The following is a 16,661-nucleotide window of genomic DNA, read 5'->3' as shown; positions in this document are numbered from 1 at the left end:
ACTACTACTGAATAGAGCCTTAAATTTGGAAGTAGTAACAGTAGTAACATTAAAATGAGGAACTGGATTTAGTTATGACTACACATTACCATTTTACGATTATCTTGAATGAATATCTGACTGCACCAACATAACAAAAAAGCTATTAAAAAGGATCATCATTGAGCTCTTTATCCACATTGCTGTGGATAAAAAGAAGTTTCAGTGAATTAAAAGAAACATTTGTTTCTACAGCAGAGGTAGTCAATTCCAATGCGTGGCCCTTAGTGAAAATGAGTTTGACACCCCTGCTTCTATGATTTACAAAATAATACACTTAGAACATGAACAAAGTTAACATAACATAATCACCATGATATATTAAACACAACTAGTTACAATAAGGTAACTACTATTATTATTATGATTATTATTATTAAACCTATTGAATGCAATATTATCAGTAATTCAGCAATAATAAGTATGTATTCGTCATGAGATAAATGTTTTTCATCAACCACTGCTTTACGAGCTCTACTGTGTGACCAGTTGGTATTAACAAACCTAGCCTCAGAGAAAAGGATGTGAAATTTGATTTAATTTTATATGTGCATGATAATTGTTACTGCTTTTATATGATGTCTTTGGGCAAAGTGAGCATTCAATACCTATATTAATGGTAATTACACATTCTGTCTGGAAGAGGAAGTGAATCCTTATCTGTTCTATGATTAATACAAGTGTCACTTGTGATATCTAGCCTTTACAAGGCATAAATCAGACTGGAAGAGACAGCCTATGTCACAACACACAAGCAAGCTGCCATGCAACTGTTGATGTGCATAGTAACAGTCAAACTAAAGTGGATTGTAGTTGAACTATTCTGCTATATATGCCAATCAAACTGCAAGCAAAAGTGCATAATTCAAAGTTGTTTCTCTGAGATAAGAGAGAATGCCTAAAGTTGTTCTTTTTTTGTCAACTGGAATTGAATGTAATCACGGTCGGCCTGCACAAATATTATCACAGCTGTCATTGAGGAACCAACAGTGTATATGCTGGTGAAATAAATATCTCGCACATCCTAAAGGGATATCAAAATAACAATAACAACTGGAATGAGAACACCAAACAGCTCAAGCAAACACTGCTTTGGCTTTGCTTCATAGAGGCACCTCACAGTTTATCTCTGTGAATTCAACCAATTAGTCATTTGTCACCGCAAACCAAATCTTTATTTGCCTTACGATAATTATATTCTATCTGGGCTGTAATGAAACAGCAACAATAAAGCAAATACACCTAGCATACTGTTTAGTTTGGTGTGCTTTAGTCTGTCTCCGTTTTGCCCTGAACTGGTGCAATTTCCCACAGGCCTCCTTCATACAGAAACACCACAGTCAGCCACATTGCATGTTGTATATGCTTAAACAACGAGCAGACATTTTCTATTCCTTTTATTCATACCCTCAGCGGTTTTAGTTATTTACTTAGAAGAAGCCGACTCAGGTATGTCGGCCCAGGCTTTTTCATAAGCTTTATAAATGCCCTCTGCTAACCAACAAACTTTTATCAAACTAAAAGAAAGAGAAGTGGTGGTACATAATTGAATATACACTCCAAGGCTCCTGCTCTTTCTGCACAACTTAGGCGCCTGAAGGGCCCTTTATAGAACGGAGGAAAGAAAGGAAGAGATAAGTCCACATTTGGTAAAGTGTGTGCCTTCTGTAGCAGTCAGAAGCAAATGCACTCTGTAAAGTACATAGGAATGTGCTGTGTGTATCCCTGTCCTTTTTAATCTCTTAGTAAAAGCCTATAGTCCCTGGTAAAATAAATGGGATTGACTTAAACTAGCTTTCCTCCCACAGAGCTTCCTCGTGTGTTGTAAGAAAAACAAGCCATACACAATAATAGCTATTGCCTTTCCCTAGAAACAAATGTGGCTATAGCTACAGCATGCATCAACAAAGACGTGTGCAATGTTTGTTAGACAAACAAAGCTAAAAAAATAAAAATAAACAGGAAATAATGCTTAAATCCTACATATGACTGAAGTTTTTCAAAGTACTTTATCCATTCACACTTGGACGGAACATAATTTCTGGGCTTTGCCTTGAATAGCTTTAAATGTAAGAAACCAGCCTTTTGTGCCTTTTCAAATTCACGTGTACACACAAACAGTATTACTTATTTACAGATTTTTATGCTTAATTTGAGCTGTTGAATATTACGACGAGTGACACATTAAGAGGTGCCAGTTTGTTATGGCAAAGTCAATACAGCACTGTGGATCACTATTACATGTGACATTTCTCACTTAGATCCTATTAAATAACTTAAACCTCTGAAAATGAGGTCAAGAGAAGTCAGTTTCTGAGATTACCCGGATCCTCAATCACCAACATACCATATTTTGTCCTCACTCTAAATGTAAACAGGCACTATTAATGAAAGCAAAATTAAGAGCACTATTTTTGTGCATCAAAGCTGCAAAGTAGAGTCAAGTGCCCTGCGCCTGGTTTTGCCCAGGGCGTGCTGGAACACTTTTGTTTTTTTTTATTGCCAGAGGCACAGGTACTGGGTGATATTAGAAAGGATCTCCTATCATGCAGTACATTATAAGGGAGTGTGTAGCAGCTGGGTACAAATGTGGCCAATTACATTCGTTCTTTTCATCCCCAGGGCTCTTCCTGTAATGATGCAATGGCAATTTGGTAATCCAGTGGTGGGTTTTCCAGTTCCTGGATATGCAGTTGTAAGTGTGAGTACACCGCTACACAAAAAAAAATAAGGGCACACATTGTGGATGAAGTTGGATTCAAGTTTGTGGACATATTAAATATCTGTGTGTGATTTTACACAATTCCCACATCTAGTTACTGTATAAATACCACTATGTAGGGCATTATTTCGGTCTTAAACACATTCATAATTTCTAGTGTATTTTAGTTTTCTTTATTTAAGCAACACTATGTAACTTTTAGCCCTACAGGTTGTATTATTGGAACTACAACTCGCGCTACCCGACGCGAGGGGGACCGTCCCCCAACAGGTTGTCTCATTGGAACTACAGCTGCAGCTAAAAGTTACATAGTGTTGCTTTAAATCTGGGGCAATGTGTTACTGCCCTGTAACTTAATTCCTATTTGGTTTATTTCTTAATTGATTTTATTTTACTCCTATTGTGTTTTGAAATGTTGTTATGGTGCATTTCTTTGTGTGTGTGTGTGTGTGTGTGTGTGTGTGTGTGTGTGTGTGTGTGTGTGTGTGTGTGTGTGTGTGTGTGTGTGTGTGTGTGTGTGTGTGTGTGTGTGTGTGTGTGTGTGTGTGAACTAATAAAATCACACAGACACAGCTCAAGACAGACCTACCAGACTTCCCAGTTTGGATGACGAGGAGTTGTTTCTGTGTTTGAGCAGACCACATCCCTCCATGCCTGGGGCATCTCTGTGGTTTCCATGGATACGAGGCCCACCAGCCCCCTCAGATGAGGAGCGAAGACGCCTTTCCATCCGCATCACCTCATGATAGGGGCTGACGCTGCTACACAGAGAGGCTGGAGGAAAGAAACAAGTAACGAGAGGAAGAAAGTCAGATAGACAAATGAATTAAGGTGAAACAGTTGTGACAGTGATTTCACAAGCAGAGACGTAATAATTTTTTTATTATATTTCCAATGGTAGCAGTCAGCCCCATTTCCTGTAGGAAATTAGGTTATTTTCATAAAACTTAATGACAAAGCAGCTCTAACTTATTCAGTATTTTAAATTAAGTTACATCTTCCCTTTCTGAAGCTCTACAGCCATATTGCTTTTTGGTCAGATGGTATTTATGTCTTTTTTTTGTAATTTCAATTTCAAATGATCTGAGTACCTACACCAAACTTGCTGTGTGACAAAACTAATAAAACTAGAGATTGAATGTGATATTTCAGGGGAAATACTCTTTAGTCAGACAAAGAGATTGCTATTATTACACTATTTTGAGCTACTAATAGAAACATATGAAAACAGACAACATACAATGCCAAGTCCTCTTATTGAGAGAAAGGTTAAAAACATTTTTTGTTTTTGTTTTAAACAGCACTTCATGAAACCCACTTTCACACACATTTGCACACAACCACATACACACATAGTTTCCCCTATGTGTGTGTGTCTTCTTTGTTGTATTTGTTCTTGTGAACTCATTCTGAAAAAAATGAGATATTTGGATATTTGTTTTTTGAGCAACAAAACACTGAAGAAGCCACATGATCACCATCATGTCTCCTTGTATCTCCAACCATTTTACTACAAGCTCAGACCATTTCAACAAGAAAGGAAAATTAGACACATACCAGAGGCCTGTAACACTGTTTGCGTAAATTAATATAGTAAAATTCTGTTTTTGTGGCTCTGTTATTGCTGTAGTCTGTCTGTAGTTTCCACTGCCTGGAAGCTAAACATGGACACCCAGGAAAGTGTGTGTGTGTGTGTGTGTGTGTGTGTGTGTGTGTGTGTGTGTGTGTGTGTGTGTGTGTGTGTGTGTGTGTGTGTGTGTGTGTGTGTGTGTGTGTGTGTGTGTGTGTGTGTGTGTGTGTGTGTGTGTCACAATAGTCCATTGATACTGCACTATGCTGGCAAATGCCACAGCTACAGTTCTTCCAGAGTTTGTTATATAACAAAGATGACAGTGTGTCAAACTGAGCAGGTCAACTATAACTCAAATACTTCCTCCAGCAGTATTTGTGCTGGTTCTAGATTGTTTATAATTGTCCATATTTATAAATTAAATTGTAATCCTAATTATTTTGATTAGCCTTTGACTATGATATTTTGATCATGATTGAATCTTGATCATATTCGTTAGTTTCCAAATCTCATAATAATGCCGTCAGTTTTAACTGCAAGCAGAGAATTAATAAAGTGACATTTCAGTATCGGCAAAATGCAATTATCAGTGGCATCAACTAAACTCTGATTCCTAATCACATGGTTAGTTAGTCAAAGAGAAACCCTAAATTTGCCAACACGCCTTATGAGTTTAAGTTATCTATCTCTTTTCCTGAAAGGGTAATTAACTCAGCCAGAAATCCATGTTTGTCAGTGTCTGATCAAAATTCGACATGAGGTAAACAATTGTAACAATATAATGGTCTGCAGATTTACAGCGAATTTATTCATTTTTATTTTACGAGAGAAGCCTGGGCTAAAAAACCTCCTCTGCAATATGTCACAGCAGCTGAAGAGGTGAGAACGATAGTAACAAATCATCTTTGGTTAAGGAATAAATTGTCAGTATATGACACACGCTGTTTCACTACCGTCACCAATAACTGACATTGATTTATTTGACTGAGGACATTTCTTTCAGATTAACCGTCTCTGAGTTACTGCTAGGAGTGACAGCTACAAGAGTTTCAAATCCGTTTTCAAGCTGTACAATTTCTTGTAATATTTGGAAACATTCTCAACTTTTATCAGAACTTTGATTTACCAAAGAATTTTGGAAGTTGGGAAAAAATGATGTTGTCCATACTAGTCATCTAGTAGTTTTAAATTGCCAGGTGGAAACAAGCGGAGCAAGACATGAGTATAAGAATACTTTTGATTATGATTGCCAGGTTGCCCCCCACACTTACCAGTTTCCTGGGGGAATCTCTTTGAGAGGCTTAGTAATCAACTCTCAAAGATACTTATTGACTATGCTGTTCACACTTGCTCAGTCATGCATAATGAAGTAATAAAACCAAACAACACTGAAGGAGCAGGTGCAAGGCATCACATTATATTAATATGTATGTATATACATATACATATTAACATGTCATCTGTTCGTCTTTAAACTGCTAAATTATTATGGCAAATTGAGTGTGTAATTCAGAAAGCAAGTAAAGCAAAAGCGTGATTGGGATAAAGAGCATATGGATAAATCAATGTCACCAAAAAAAGCATTATGTGTCATACTAGCAAGCAACAGGCTACACATACAGCAAATACTGTATATACTGTATGCCCGTACACATCATCACTGCACAGTCCATCTGTGTGTCTCAGTTATCATGAGGGATCAACTCGGGCCTGTAACTCCCACTGTACAATCGTGTATGATATTTGTGTGTGTGTGTGTGTGTGTGTGTGTGTGTGTGTGTGAGTGTATCTATGATTTGTTTCCTACAAGTGTTTGCATGAGATTCATACCTGCATGTGGTTTCCTCAAGTGAGAGGACCTTGGTTCGTGGCAGCCACAGAAACTTCCTCTTTCTTGAATAGAGCGTATGTTTCTTGCCCTTCTTTCCGATTGCTCTGGGTTGGAGTGACAACCCTCGCTGCGTACCACACATGCCTCACTCTCACTTGTGGTCTCTGTGTGGTAACCTGCCTTCCTCTCCTCCACCAACTCCTTCTCCTCTGCTGACAACTCATCCCTCGCTTCCTGTCTCTCCTCCAACCTCTCCTTCCTCTCTTCCAGTGATTGTTCCTGCAGGGGTAGGCAGGGAACTGCTGTCTCAGGCTCTGAGAGGGAAATGGCGGTCTCATAGTCTGTGTTGTTTGCTGTGCTGGTTTCAGGGAGTAAAGGTTTTTCAGCGCTGGACTGGGCTGGAGTGAAGAAAACCTGAGAAGAGGACTGAATGTGTGTAAAAAAACAGAACATGCTTCAATGGCATTTTAAAATGTTACAAATGCAAGAACATTTATGAACTCCAATGATGCAAAAACCTGACAGTTTACAGAGAGGAAAACCAACTTTAGAATGCACTTAGTAGGCAGATATGGGTGTCCTTAGGCAACAAAGTGTGCATGGTTAGATAGCACAGTCATACCGTATTTAATTCAATGGACTAAGTGCAGAGCTTTGTCTTTGCAGCTGTTACTTTTCTTTCTGGAGTTCCCTCCTCTGCCAGGAAATAAAATAGAATACATTCTTTGTAGAAGGAAAAGTTGTGCACACAATGGTGTGAAATGTTGAGGACAGTTTTCAGACATTTTTCATGCCCGGTGCTCAATTTTTATGCCATATTTCACAGATTCCGCACAGTGGTCATAAATATTCCTCCTTTATGGTTTTTGACATCCAAGGCTGTATTGTCTATTCCTGAAGCACTAATAGTGCAATCTTTTTACACATAAAAAATACTGTTCGTTGTGTTTACGAGCAGAAAGATTTATTGTTCTGATAATTTAGCACACTTCAAAATGTTGTATTTTTTTTTATGAAATGCTGTTGCATTACGATTACAAGCAACTTTTGACATGGAGCGTACCGTTTGTCTATACTGATTAACCCATTTGACTCCATTTGATGATTCAGAGAGAGAGAGAAAAGAGCGTAAAAAGAGCACACTACCTGGGAGTTAGAGACAGCCACGCTGAAGTTCTCTGGAGCAGGTGGGGGTTCAGGTGGAGCCGTGTCAACAGCCGGCCCAGGCACAGAGGCAGATTCTGGGGCTAGACCAGATCCGGGGCTGGGAGCTGGCAGAGCATCCACCTCGGACACAGAATCCTCCGTGATGGGGATGAACTCTGAAGGGGTGATGGCTGTGGTTCGGTCCTCTGATATCATCGGGGACTGGAGTGAGCTCTCCCCTCCAGCGCAAAGCAGCTCCCCTGGCCACGACCCCGGGGTGAGCCCACCTGCCCCTGGAGCGATGGTGGTGGAGCTCGGCGGTTCCAGATTCACTTCTGGAGGTCTGTGGTGATCGGAGGTCCGGGAGAAGCGGTGGTGAGCTGAGAACGATTTGGGCAGCAGCTGTTTCTTCCGCGACGACCGTTTGTTATTACTGCCACCGCTGTAGTCATCGAGGAACCCAGAGTCGTCACCCTCATTGGCCCCTGAGCCACTGATGCAGTTAATGAATACGTTTCGATTGGCTGTGGAGGAGGAGGAGGAGGACACTTTCTCAAAATCCTCGGTCTGAGAGCGTGGGATTTTCTTTTGCTTGTGGCTGCCAAACCCAAACGAGTGGCGTGACTTGGGGCGTCCACCGCCTTCACTGAACCCTGTTGACAATGACGTTGTTATCGCCTGCTGGTTATTTCCGTTTGTGTCAGTGCTCTGTGTCAGCGGGGGGGTGAGGTTTAGGTTGATAGGCTGGACACGAGGAACACTATTCCGTTTAGCTGAGAAATTGAGAGATGGAGTTCTGAAAAGGCTCCGACGTTTCCCGGTACTGCCAGAACTGGAGTTGGTGCTGGAGGGCGAAGAGGTGTGGACGCCATTGCCCTGCCCCCCCGAAGACGGAGAGGAGGGAAGAGACTCCTGCCTCTTACTGCTGCTGCGGCGGAAGATTGGCAGGCGGGAAACAAGTGTAGAGCGGCGTGAGCCGGATTCCCCCATCTAGAAGCTAAGGCAGCGGGGCACTCTGAGGGAACAACAAAACACAAACACCTTTTAACGGCTACAACAAGCATCAACACAGAGTCACATTCAACATGAGCCCAGACAAAAAGATTAGCTTACAGGTTTTCAATTTGTTGTTGGGAAGTGATGCGGCACTCAATAGTTGTGACATTCTCAACTTTGGACATGCATGTGGCAGGTAAAAAAAAAAATCTCAAAAAACTAAATGATTGCTGTTCATTGATAACCTTCTAATAAAAAAAAATAATAATAATAATAATACAGTGCTTCAGTGTACAGACTGTTGGTGGTGAGAAATCTCACATCATCAGATCACATTTCCCATGCTGAATCAGTCAAAACAAGTTGCTGCTGCAGATGCTTCTGACAGAAAAATCACTGTCAACTATTTTGAAGTACATTTTCCTGCAAAAATAACACAAAAAGGTGTTGTCTTTTTTATATCATATTAAACTCAATATCTTTGGGTTTTAGACTGATAAAACACAACAAGACATCACCTTGGACTTAGAGAAACTTGGATGGATTAATTGATAATCAAATTAATCACTTATATATATATATATATATATATATATATATATATATATATATATATATATATATATATATATATATATATGGGCCAGCAGCAGACTGAGCCGCGTCTGTGTGACAGTAATAATGCTCTGTGCGGATTGGTAACATTGATTTAACGAAGCTTCGAGGCAGTCATTTTGCATCGAGGATTTTTTGTAATCGAATTATTCGAGGAATATGTGATAATGTGATAGATTTTTGCTATTCAGGCATTGGTAATTTATGTATAAACTGTTGTTTATCCTGTTGCTGCTAGACTATCTCCCTGTGAAGCTTGTGTGATGAAAACATTTCAAAACACTCAAACTGCCTGAAAATGTTAAAAAGCAAAACAAACTTCTTTCCGTAGGTATAATGTGGTTATCAACTCTGATAATACCTTGCATACTAAAGATTCCTAGCTGAGGTGCAGTTCTGTTTCTGGTACATCCGTACATGACAAGCATAAAGGATGTGAAAGGTCACAGACAGATGAGAAGCTGAGTTTGTCATTCAGTCAACTAATATTTTTAACCCTAAACCTCCCTGCCATCTAACATAAGAGAGACATCTCAGTTATTTTTTTATATTTATTTCGAGGTAAAACAGCATGATCTGTACCAAAACAAAAAAAAATTGTCAGGCACAGAAATTATGTTTTAGTTCTGTCTAAAGTCTGCACATGCATGTAATTACTGCTGTTATGAGACCTGGAGGGTTGACATCTCTTTAACATGGCATTGCCATTAATATTTATCTGACAGTTAAATCATGAAGAGACAGGACTGAGCCAGAGGGCCAGCGAGAGAGACAGAGATAGGGAAAAATCTAAGGCAGACCATACAGTATTTACTACAATCATTTAAGTGTTTGCAGAGTTGCTTACTACCTCTTTGACTCTTTTCCTGCTTACAACGTTAGCTACATGATTGCTGGATATAAGCCAGACACTACAGTATAGTATTAACTTGCTGTAAGCTGTAGCCTACATTCACTTCTAAACAGAGGCAGGCAACATTACGTAATCTCAGAGATTATTCCTTCACAGCGCTGTGCAATGCGAGAAAATCTCAGAGCTGAACCGGGCAGACACATCAGTTTTCATCAGACTCACCCTGGGTCGGGTTAAAGGTGCTCTAAGTGATGTGACGCGTTTTTTAGGCTACAACATTTTTTGTCACGTACAGCAAACATCTCCTCACCATCCGCTAGCTGCCTGTCCCCTGAACACACTGTAAAAAAATGCGGTCTCTGTAGACAGCCCAGGCTCCACAAACAGTGTTCCAGCCAATAACCGACAGGAAGGAGTTGGTTGATGTGTTATGTGACGAAAAGTGTTGTAGCCTAAAAAACGCGTCACACCTTTAAGTCTACTGCTAACTTATAACACTAATAAATTTACCGCCCGCTACCCTGCGAATCAAATCCATCAGCCGCCCACTAAACCTGTATAATGAAACCGCTGAAGGGTTGATGGACACACACACACACACACACACACACACACACACACACACACACACACACACACACACACACACACACACACACACACACACACACACACACACACACACACACACACACACACACACACACACACACACACACACACACACACACACACACACACACACACACACACACTCGGTCCAGTTCTGGTGGTTGATTAACTCAGCTTTCTGCTGATTAGCTCTCATAACAGGCCGGGTGGAGGGGCCATGAGTCCATGAGGCTAATGTCTGATTACTCCACATGTTCATTGTGATATTTTGTGATTACATTCTGAATCTGCAGCGTTCTCTGTCAGGTAAATATATAGCACAATGTTTTTCTCTGATGTAGAAGTAGCCTACACTGTCAGGCTATACAGTGGAGTTGCATATTAAGTGGTTTGGGGTCTTTCTGTAAGTAATTTTGGGGTACAATTTGGTTTTGAAGAATTCTACAAGCAGCAATACCACAGGTCAAGCAATCGGCCCGTTCCAAACAGGCACATTTTCAACGGGCACTGTACTAGTACATAAAAATCGCTGATTTTGATACATTCCTACTGTGCTCCTAAGTATTTTGTTTATGTACTGCTTAAATCGGTTACGGACTTATTTGAAAGAACATAAAACAAAAAGACAAAAAGCAAAGTGGGAGCCCTATTTAAAGATTATCATCCCAGACAAAAGAGCCATTATAGAAAAGAAAAAGGATCTTTGAAAAGTTATGACAAGCCTTACTTTCCAGGCCTGTGGCTAAGATAGGCTACATTAGGAAAACTAACTGTACACCATTTCAACAGCACTGCCTGTTATTGAGAGTACAAATCGAGAGTTTAAGGCTATGAGGTTGTGTCTCATGTAATTCATTTACAAAACTCTTTATAGAGTTTACAATTAGCAAGCCTCTTAGTAAATGCATTGAAAGCAGGGTTATTGTATCACTGCTTGTAAGAACTAATTATAGTCCCAAGCGTTGATTCACAGATTACAGAAAGACATTCATTTCGGTAAATACTCACGTTTTCATTGTTTTCTGCAACTAATTAGCCAAACAGTGACTATGTATTCCTCATAACGTAGAAGAAGCTGCATCTGTGAGAGCTACTGAAGCGTTTTGTTTTCGATCTCTGTGTAATAAGCTTACATTAACACCCTTTACTGAAGTGGCTTAGGAGTGTGTCATCTCCTTGAAAGTAAATTTGATCAAGTTCTCAATACACAGTGATGCATTTCCTATTTTCATACAAAGTTATATCTCTCTCTCTCTATATCTATATCTATATATATATAAAATAGCATTTACAGTAATGCCACAAAAACTGTCCTGGACCACTTCTGTGTAAGTCAAAATACACTGCAGGTTAGCAGCCCTGTCAAACATTTTGACACTCATTTGAGACTTCCTTTTTTTGGATGAGCCAGCAGTTGCGCTTAGTTGCTTGTCGTCAACACCACATTTGAGGTCATGGCACTCTGACCTGGCTCATTAAGACAAGGTAAACATCCTCTAATAAATTAGACAGAGATTAAAAACAGATTGAGAACACCTCTTACCAATCAGGGGTAATAATACAACTCTTTTAAGCAATGGTGTACAGGTGTGAGGCCTAGTGAGTATTAAAATGTCAGACAGATACGCTCACATTACTTTGACTGTTGGACTGATGCACATGTATACGCATTATGTTACTGTACATAATGACCTGATGCAGCTATGTCATTGAAACACTTCTCACCATCATGATATAAAATCACAGCGTGAAAAAGTGCGGGCTACCTCACATGAAGTCTGCCCACGCTAAGCGCTTACAAAAATAGGAGACTGTAGAGCGGTAGTACTGCAATGTAGCAGGTGATCACTTCCTCACTGCTCTGCCAGTGCACAAGAAGTGAGACTACCTGTTAGAAACTTCTCATCTCAGTTCCTCTTCCGTTTTATTAGTTTTTTTTCCAAGCAATTGTCCACATTCACAGCGAGCCAAAATGATAAAAATGCTAACCAAATGAATGCTGCCAATATGGACGGGTAAATAACACAATGCAAATCAGTGCCAAATCAGAAACACCCTAAGAGGTTTTACCCTACTATTTACTTTAAAAGAGTTGTTATCAATATTATCAGCTTTCGTTAACAGCCATGAAGATACAACACATTTTATTTTCACAGATAGGTGCTGACTGCTTGTATAAAGTCCTTCTATTCAATAAGTTTGTGTTCAGTTCAATGCCTTTCAGAGTATTGGTGTTTGCACCATCATACTTGCATGTAGAGCCATCTTTCTATTTCAAATGCAGACTGTCATGATGCAATTATAGTATGCAATACTCAAAATATGTTGGTAATACATTGTTTTAAAATAAATAGCTCTAGTAGTCCAGGGGAGCCCCCCTGCCATGCACAACATGTGCCAATTAAATCAGTTTAGCTTGAATTATTTTATTCCTGCACTGCTGTGTAGTTTGCAGAGTCTTATCAGCACACTCTACAGCCTGAGCCTACACTAGTTTTATAATATATCAGCAGGCTAATGTATGGGTCCAAATTCCAATCAAATTGCACTTTTACACTGATACACAAGTATCTGTTGGTGTGAAAGAATAAAAGGTGTGTATCGGGGTGTGAATAACTGGGTGTTTCCTATAAAACAGGTTCTCTTCGGGATCTTTCATTCACAATTGTCATTACATACAAACCATAATGTCATTACATGTAATGGAAGATTAAATATTAGGCAACACTGTACGGCTGTACTTAGTACTGACTGAAATTTAATACAGAAAACAATATGCTTCATAAAAGCTTTTATAGTATCCTTGTGACTGATATGACATCTTGCGATTACTTTAACAAATGTAACACAGTGGCTCTATCAAAGTAAGGTTAAGTATTCATTTTAGCCTGGGGGGGGCTGGGGGGAATTGCATTTAGCAGGTGTGTGTTTTCAAAGAGGAAGTTAGCTGGCTTCAATGGGTGATATCTAGACTGGGTAAACCCAGCCCAATATGCGGGCAATTTGATTTCGCCCTGCAGCTCAGGCTGGAAACCTGTACATTTATCTATCCTGCTTCCGTTACAATTTTGCGGGGACCAATCACAAACTGGCTTATCCACCTGGCGCGCTATTGGCAGGTTTAACACGATGACAATAGAGAAGCGACCCAGCAGCTTCTTGTTTACATTCAACATAGCGGCCACCAAAGCGCAGCAACACTTTGATGCCGCTGTTGCTTCTACGTCACCCAGATCGTTGGTCTGATTGGTTGAAGGACTTTTTGCGTACAGAGTCATTTGAACTATGCCTGTTGATCACACCTCTTGTGCAGTAGAAAATACAGAGCAGACTCCCCAGACTAATGTTCAATCTTAAAAGGTTGAGCTTGGTCTGGTGATAACCAGACTAGGTGATATCATCATCAACATATCACGATAGCTTCTGCAACCTATGTAAGGAATAGCATAACAAAACTGCTAACCTTGTCTATGCAAGCAAGGACATGTGGTAAAAACAACAAGCTAACTTGACCAAGAGGACACCTTTTTAATCAGGGACTCAATGATGAATGTAATGGAAACATTGCTACTCTCAACATATGGCAACAATCTTGTTTGGGGTCACTAAACAGAAACTGCAGACTGAAAACATCTGCTAATTCAGGTTACACATCCCATTATATGAACATCAATTTGACATTTGGATACCGTAAGTATGTTAATAATGAAAGCTAGGGTGGCAGGGAAACACACTGCAAAACACATGCAAATAGACAAAACACAAGCAAAACACAAGCAAGGACTTTGACAACTACACGTAGCCTTTATAAAACATGCTGCAAATGAAAATAGAACACAAGCTAACGGAGTAAAACATTCACCAACTTGACAACACATACATGGCATAGAGAGAGACACGCTGCCAATTGGACAACACAAGCAGATACAGAAGTGCTGAAAAATGGGTTGTGCCTTTTGTTATAAATCTTATTTATTTAGTCAGACTTTACAGAGCATTTTACAACAGTTTTCACAGGCGTAGTAAATACTTGTCTCTATGTGAGAAATAGAGTTTCCCTTTAAGGTTTTGCTGAAAACATGTTTCTTATATTTAAAAATGGTTAATGACATAGTGGCACCTTGCAGCCTAATGCTTAGTGTGATTAGTAATTAGTGATTAGTACTACACGTTTGTCCAAAGCATCAAAAATCAAAGAATAACGGCCTTAGCATGTAATTACTGTGTAGCCTACTTACAGCTTTACCAACAGTTCTTGCAACTATCCAACGGCCCGGGTGCTTTTTTTTATTCTGCCCACGAATTAACTATAGCCAGGTTATCAGATTTACAGTTTGCCTGAGATGAGATGCAGTAAATGCATGTAAACGCAGCAGCAGCAGCAGCACAGCGGGACATCAACAACTGTCAAACCGAAACGTCAACAACGCTTTGAAGCCTGCCGACCTTAAATCCAGGCTAGCTGGGTCAAGTCACTGACACTCAACCGCTGCAGTTAAGCTCTGGCGCTAATGGTCCCTACGACATTATATATCAATATAACGCTGTGTATCGCCTTCTTCAAGCTGTAAAGGTCACTGGTGCTCAGAGGAAATACTGTAGCAGGCACGGTCCGGTGGTTCAGCAGGGCTGGCTAGCAGGCAGCGGACAAACACACGGACGTACGTTACCTTCAGCGGATTCCCAGTGTCTCTACCGACGCCGCTCTATGCACAAACAGCTGACTATATCTTCGCTTTGCGGTCATACGAGTTATCCGGTCCTATGTGAGGACAGCTGGAAGTGTACAGTGGTTCTGAAATCGTACTGAGGTAGCACCTTGTGTTGCACTGACGCCGATATGATTACACCTCAGTGACGTGGAGTCTAGTTTCCTCATTCGTCTCTTCCGCGTTGCAACGAGAGGCCGCGAGCGTGCACAGCGTGACGTCCCGCCTCCTCTTCCTCCTTCTTCCCATCCTCCCCCTGCTCAGCATCCTTCAGCAGGTGGATGGACAAGTCTGTCTTTCTCTGGCGAATATCATCAATAAATCCATCTTTAATGGATTCTTCTCATACATAGAAGCCTACACTAAATATTAAAACAGCAGCCTAACATTGCATGGATTTGGCATTCACTTTGTATCCCTAAGATTGCAATACTTTCTCCAATGGTATGTAAACATGTGTAGCCTATGCTGTTTTGTAAAAGCTAAGATAAATCATACTTTATTGATCTGACGCATGGACATTAATCACTGCAGAGATAAGTAAGATAATAGATAAGTAATTAAAAAAAAAAAATTCTCTTGACTTCATCACAGAAAAACTACTTTTCCTTCTTGTCACAGTTATGTTCAGCGGTTTTTTTTATAATACTACGTAGACTATATACAAAAAAATAAAAGCTACAAAATAAAGTAAGTAGACTTAAATATATTCAATACAAAATTCAATTAACACCTAAGGGAATTGAATTAGATTGTGAGCAGATTCATGATTCTGCATATAGCAGTCTGCAACAATATATACTGTACATGCAGAATTTGCAAAGCAATAATAAACTAAATTTAGTGTATTGGTTTCATAACATACTGTAACTGTCCCTCTAATCTTTTAACCCTCATGTTGTCCTCGGGTCAAAATGGACCTGTTTTCAAAGTTTCTATGTCAGAAATTTGGGTTTCTTTTAACCAAATTGCCCCAAAATAACCTGGATGGTTCCATACAATGTTCTTCGCAGGTTTTTTTTTTTTTTTTTAAATGGTTTCAAAACAGTATCCTGACTAAACTTTGACATACACCAGTCTGTGATCATCCATCAACATACAGTCCTCTAATATTAGTCAAAATCATTCATGATTGTTTTTTTTAAATAAAACATTGGCTATAATTTCATATTGAGGTTTATTGACTATGAATTCCAAAAACTAAGTGTAAAACTAGTGTTAAGTTGGTGTTCGTGATCTATACACACACACACACACACACTAGTGTTAGTGGAAAACCCCCGCCTAAAACGTTGAAAGAAGCGACACAAACGTTGGGAAGAAAAGCATAAAAAAAAGCCACATTTTCTGATTTGAGAAGTTGCATAGTCGACGGTAAGACAACACAAGGGTTAATAAGTTTTGTGTAATGCACATCAACGCACCATTCCTGGAAGCAAATGTCCCAGTGAAACTACAAAGATGTATGACAAGACAGACATCGTACACTTAACTCAACACATGACCCATTTAAGGTTTTACTATGCTTCCACATTGACCAAATATGTACATGTGAAAGATGTGTGATT

The 16,661-nt window shown here is 39.7% G+C and overlaps 1 protein-coding gene across 7 annotated transcripts in view; it reads right to left on the bottom strand.

Moving 5' to 3' along the window:
* Nucleotides 1-15,276, bottom strand: part of ccser1 (coiled-coil serine-rich protein 1) — a 129,963-nt gene extending 114,687 nt beyond the window's left edge. For 3 of the 7 annotated variants that reach the window (XM_039802935.1, XM_039802940.1, XM_039802941.1), the window contains exons 1-4: nt 15,055-15,275; nt 7,309-8,323; nt 6,162-6,588; nt 3,351-3,535 (exon numbers count right to left, since the gene is read on the bottom strand). In XM_039802935.1, coding sequence (XP_039658869.1) covers nt 3,351-3,535; nt 6,162-6,588; nt 7,309-8,298 — 1,602 coding nt within the window. In that variant the 5' untranslated portion in view covers nt 8,299-8,323; nt 15,055-15,275. Of the gene's footprint in view, nt 1-3,350; nt 3,536-6,161; nt 6,589-7,308; nt 8,324-11,392; nt 11,482-15,054 lie in introns of those variants that run through there. The other 4 variants (XM_039802938.1, XM_039802939.1, XM_039802937.1 and 1 more) reach the window with 3 other exon arrangements.
* Between the last annotated feature and the right edge of the window lie 1,385 nt (nt 15,277-16,661).

Source organism: Perca fluviatilis, chromosome 6 (genome assembly GCF_010015445.1).
Source record: "Perca fluviatilis chromosome 6, GENO_Pfluv_1.0, whole genome shotgun sequence".
NCBI lineage: Eukaryota > Metazoa > Chordata > Actinopteri > Perciformes > Percidae > Perca > Perca fluviatilis.
This window is presented reverse-complemented; position numbering and strand designations above follow the sequence as displayed.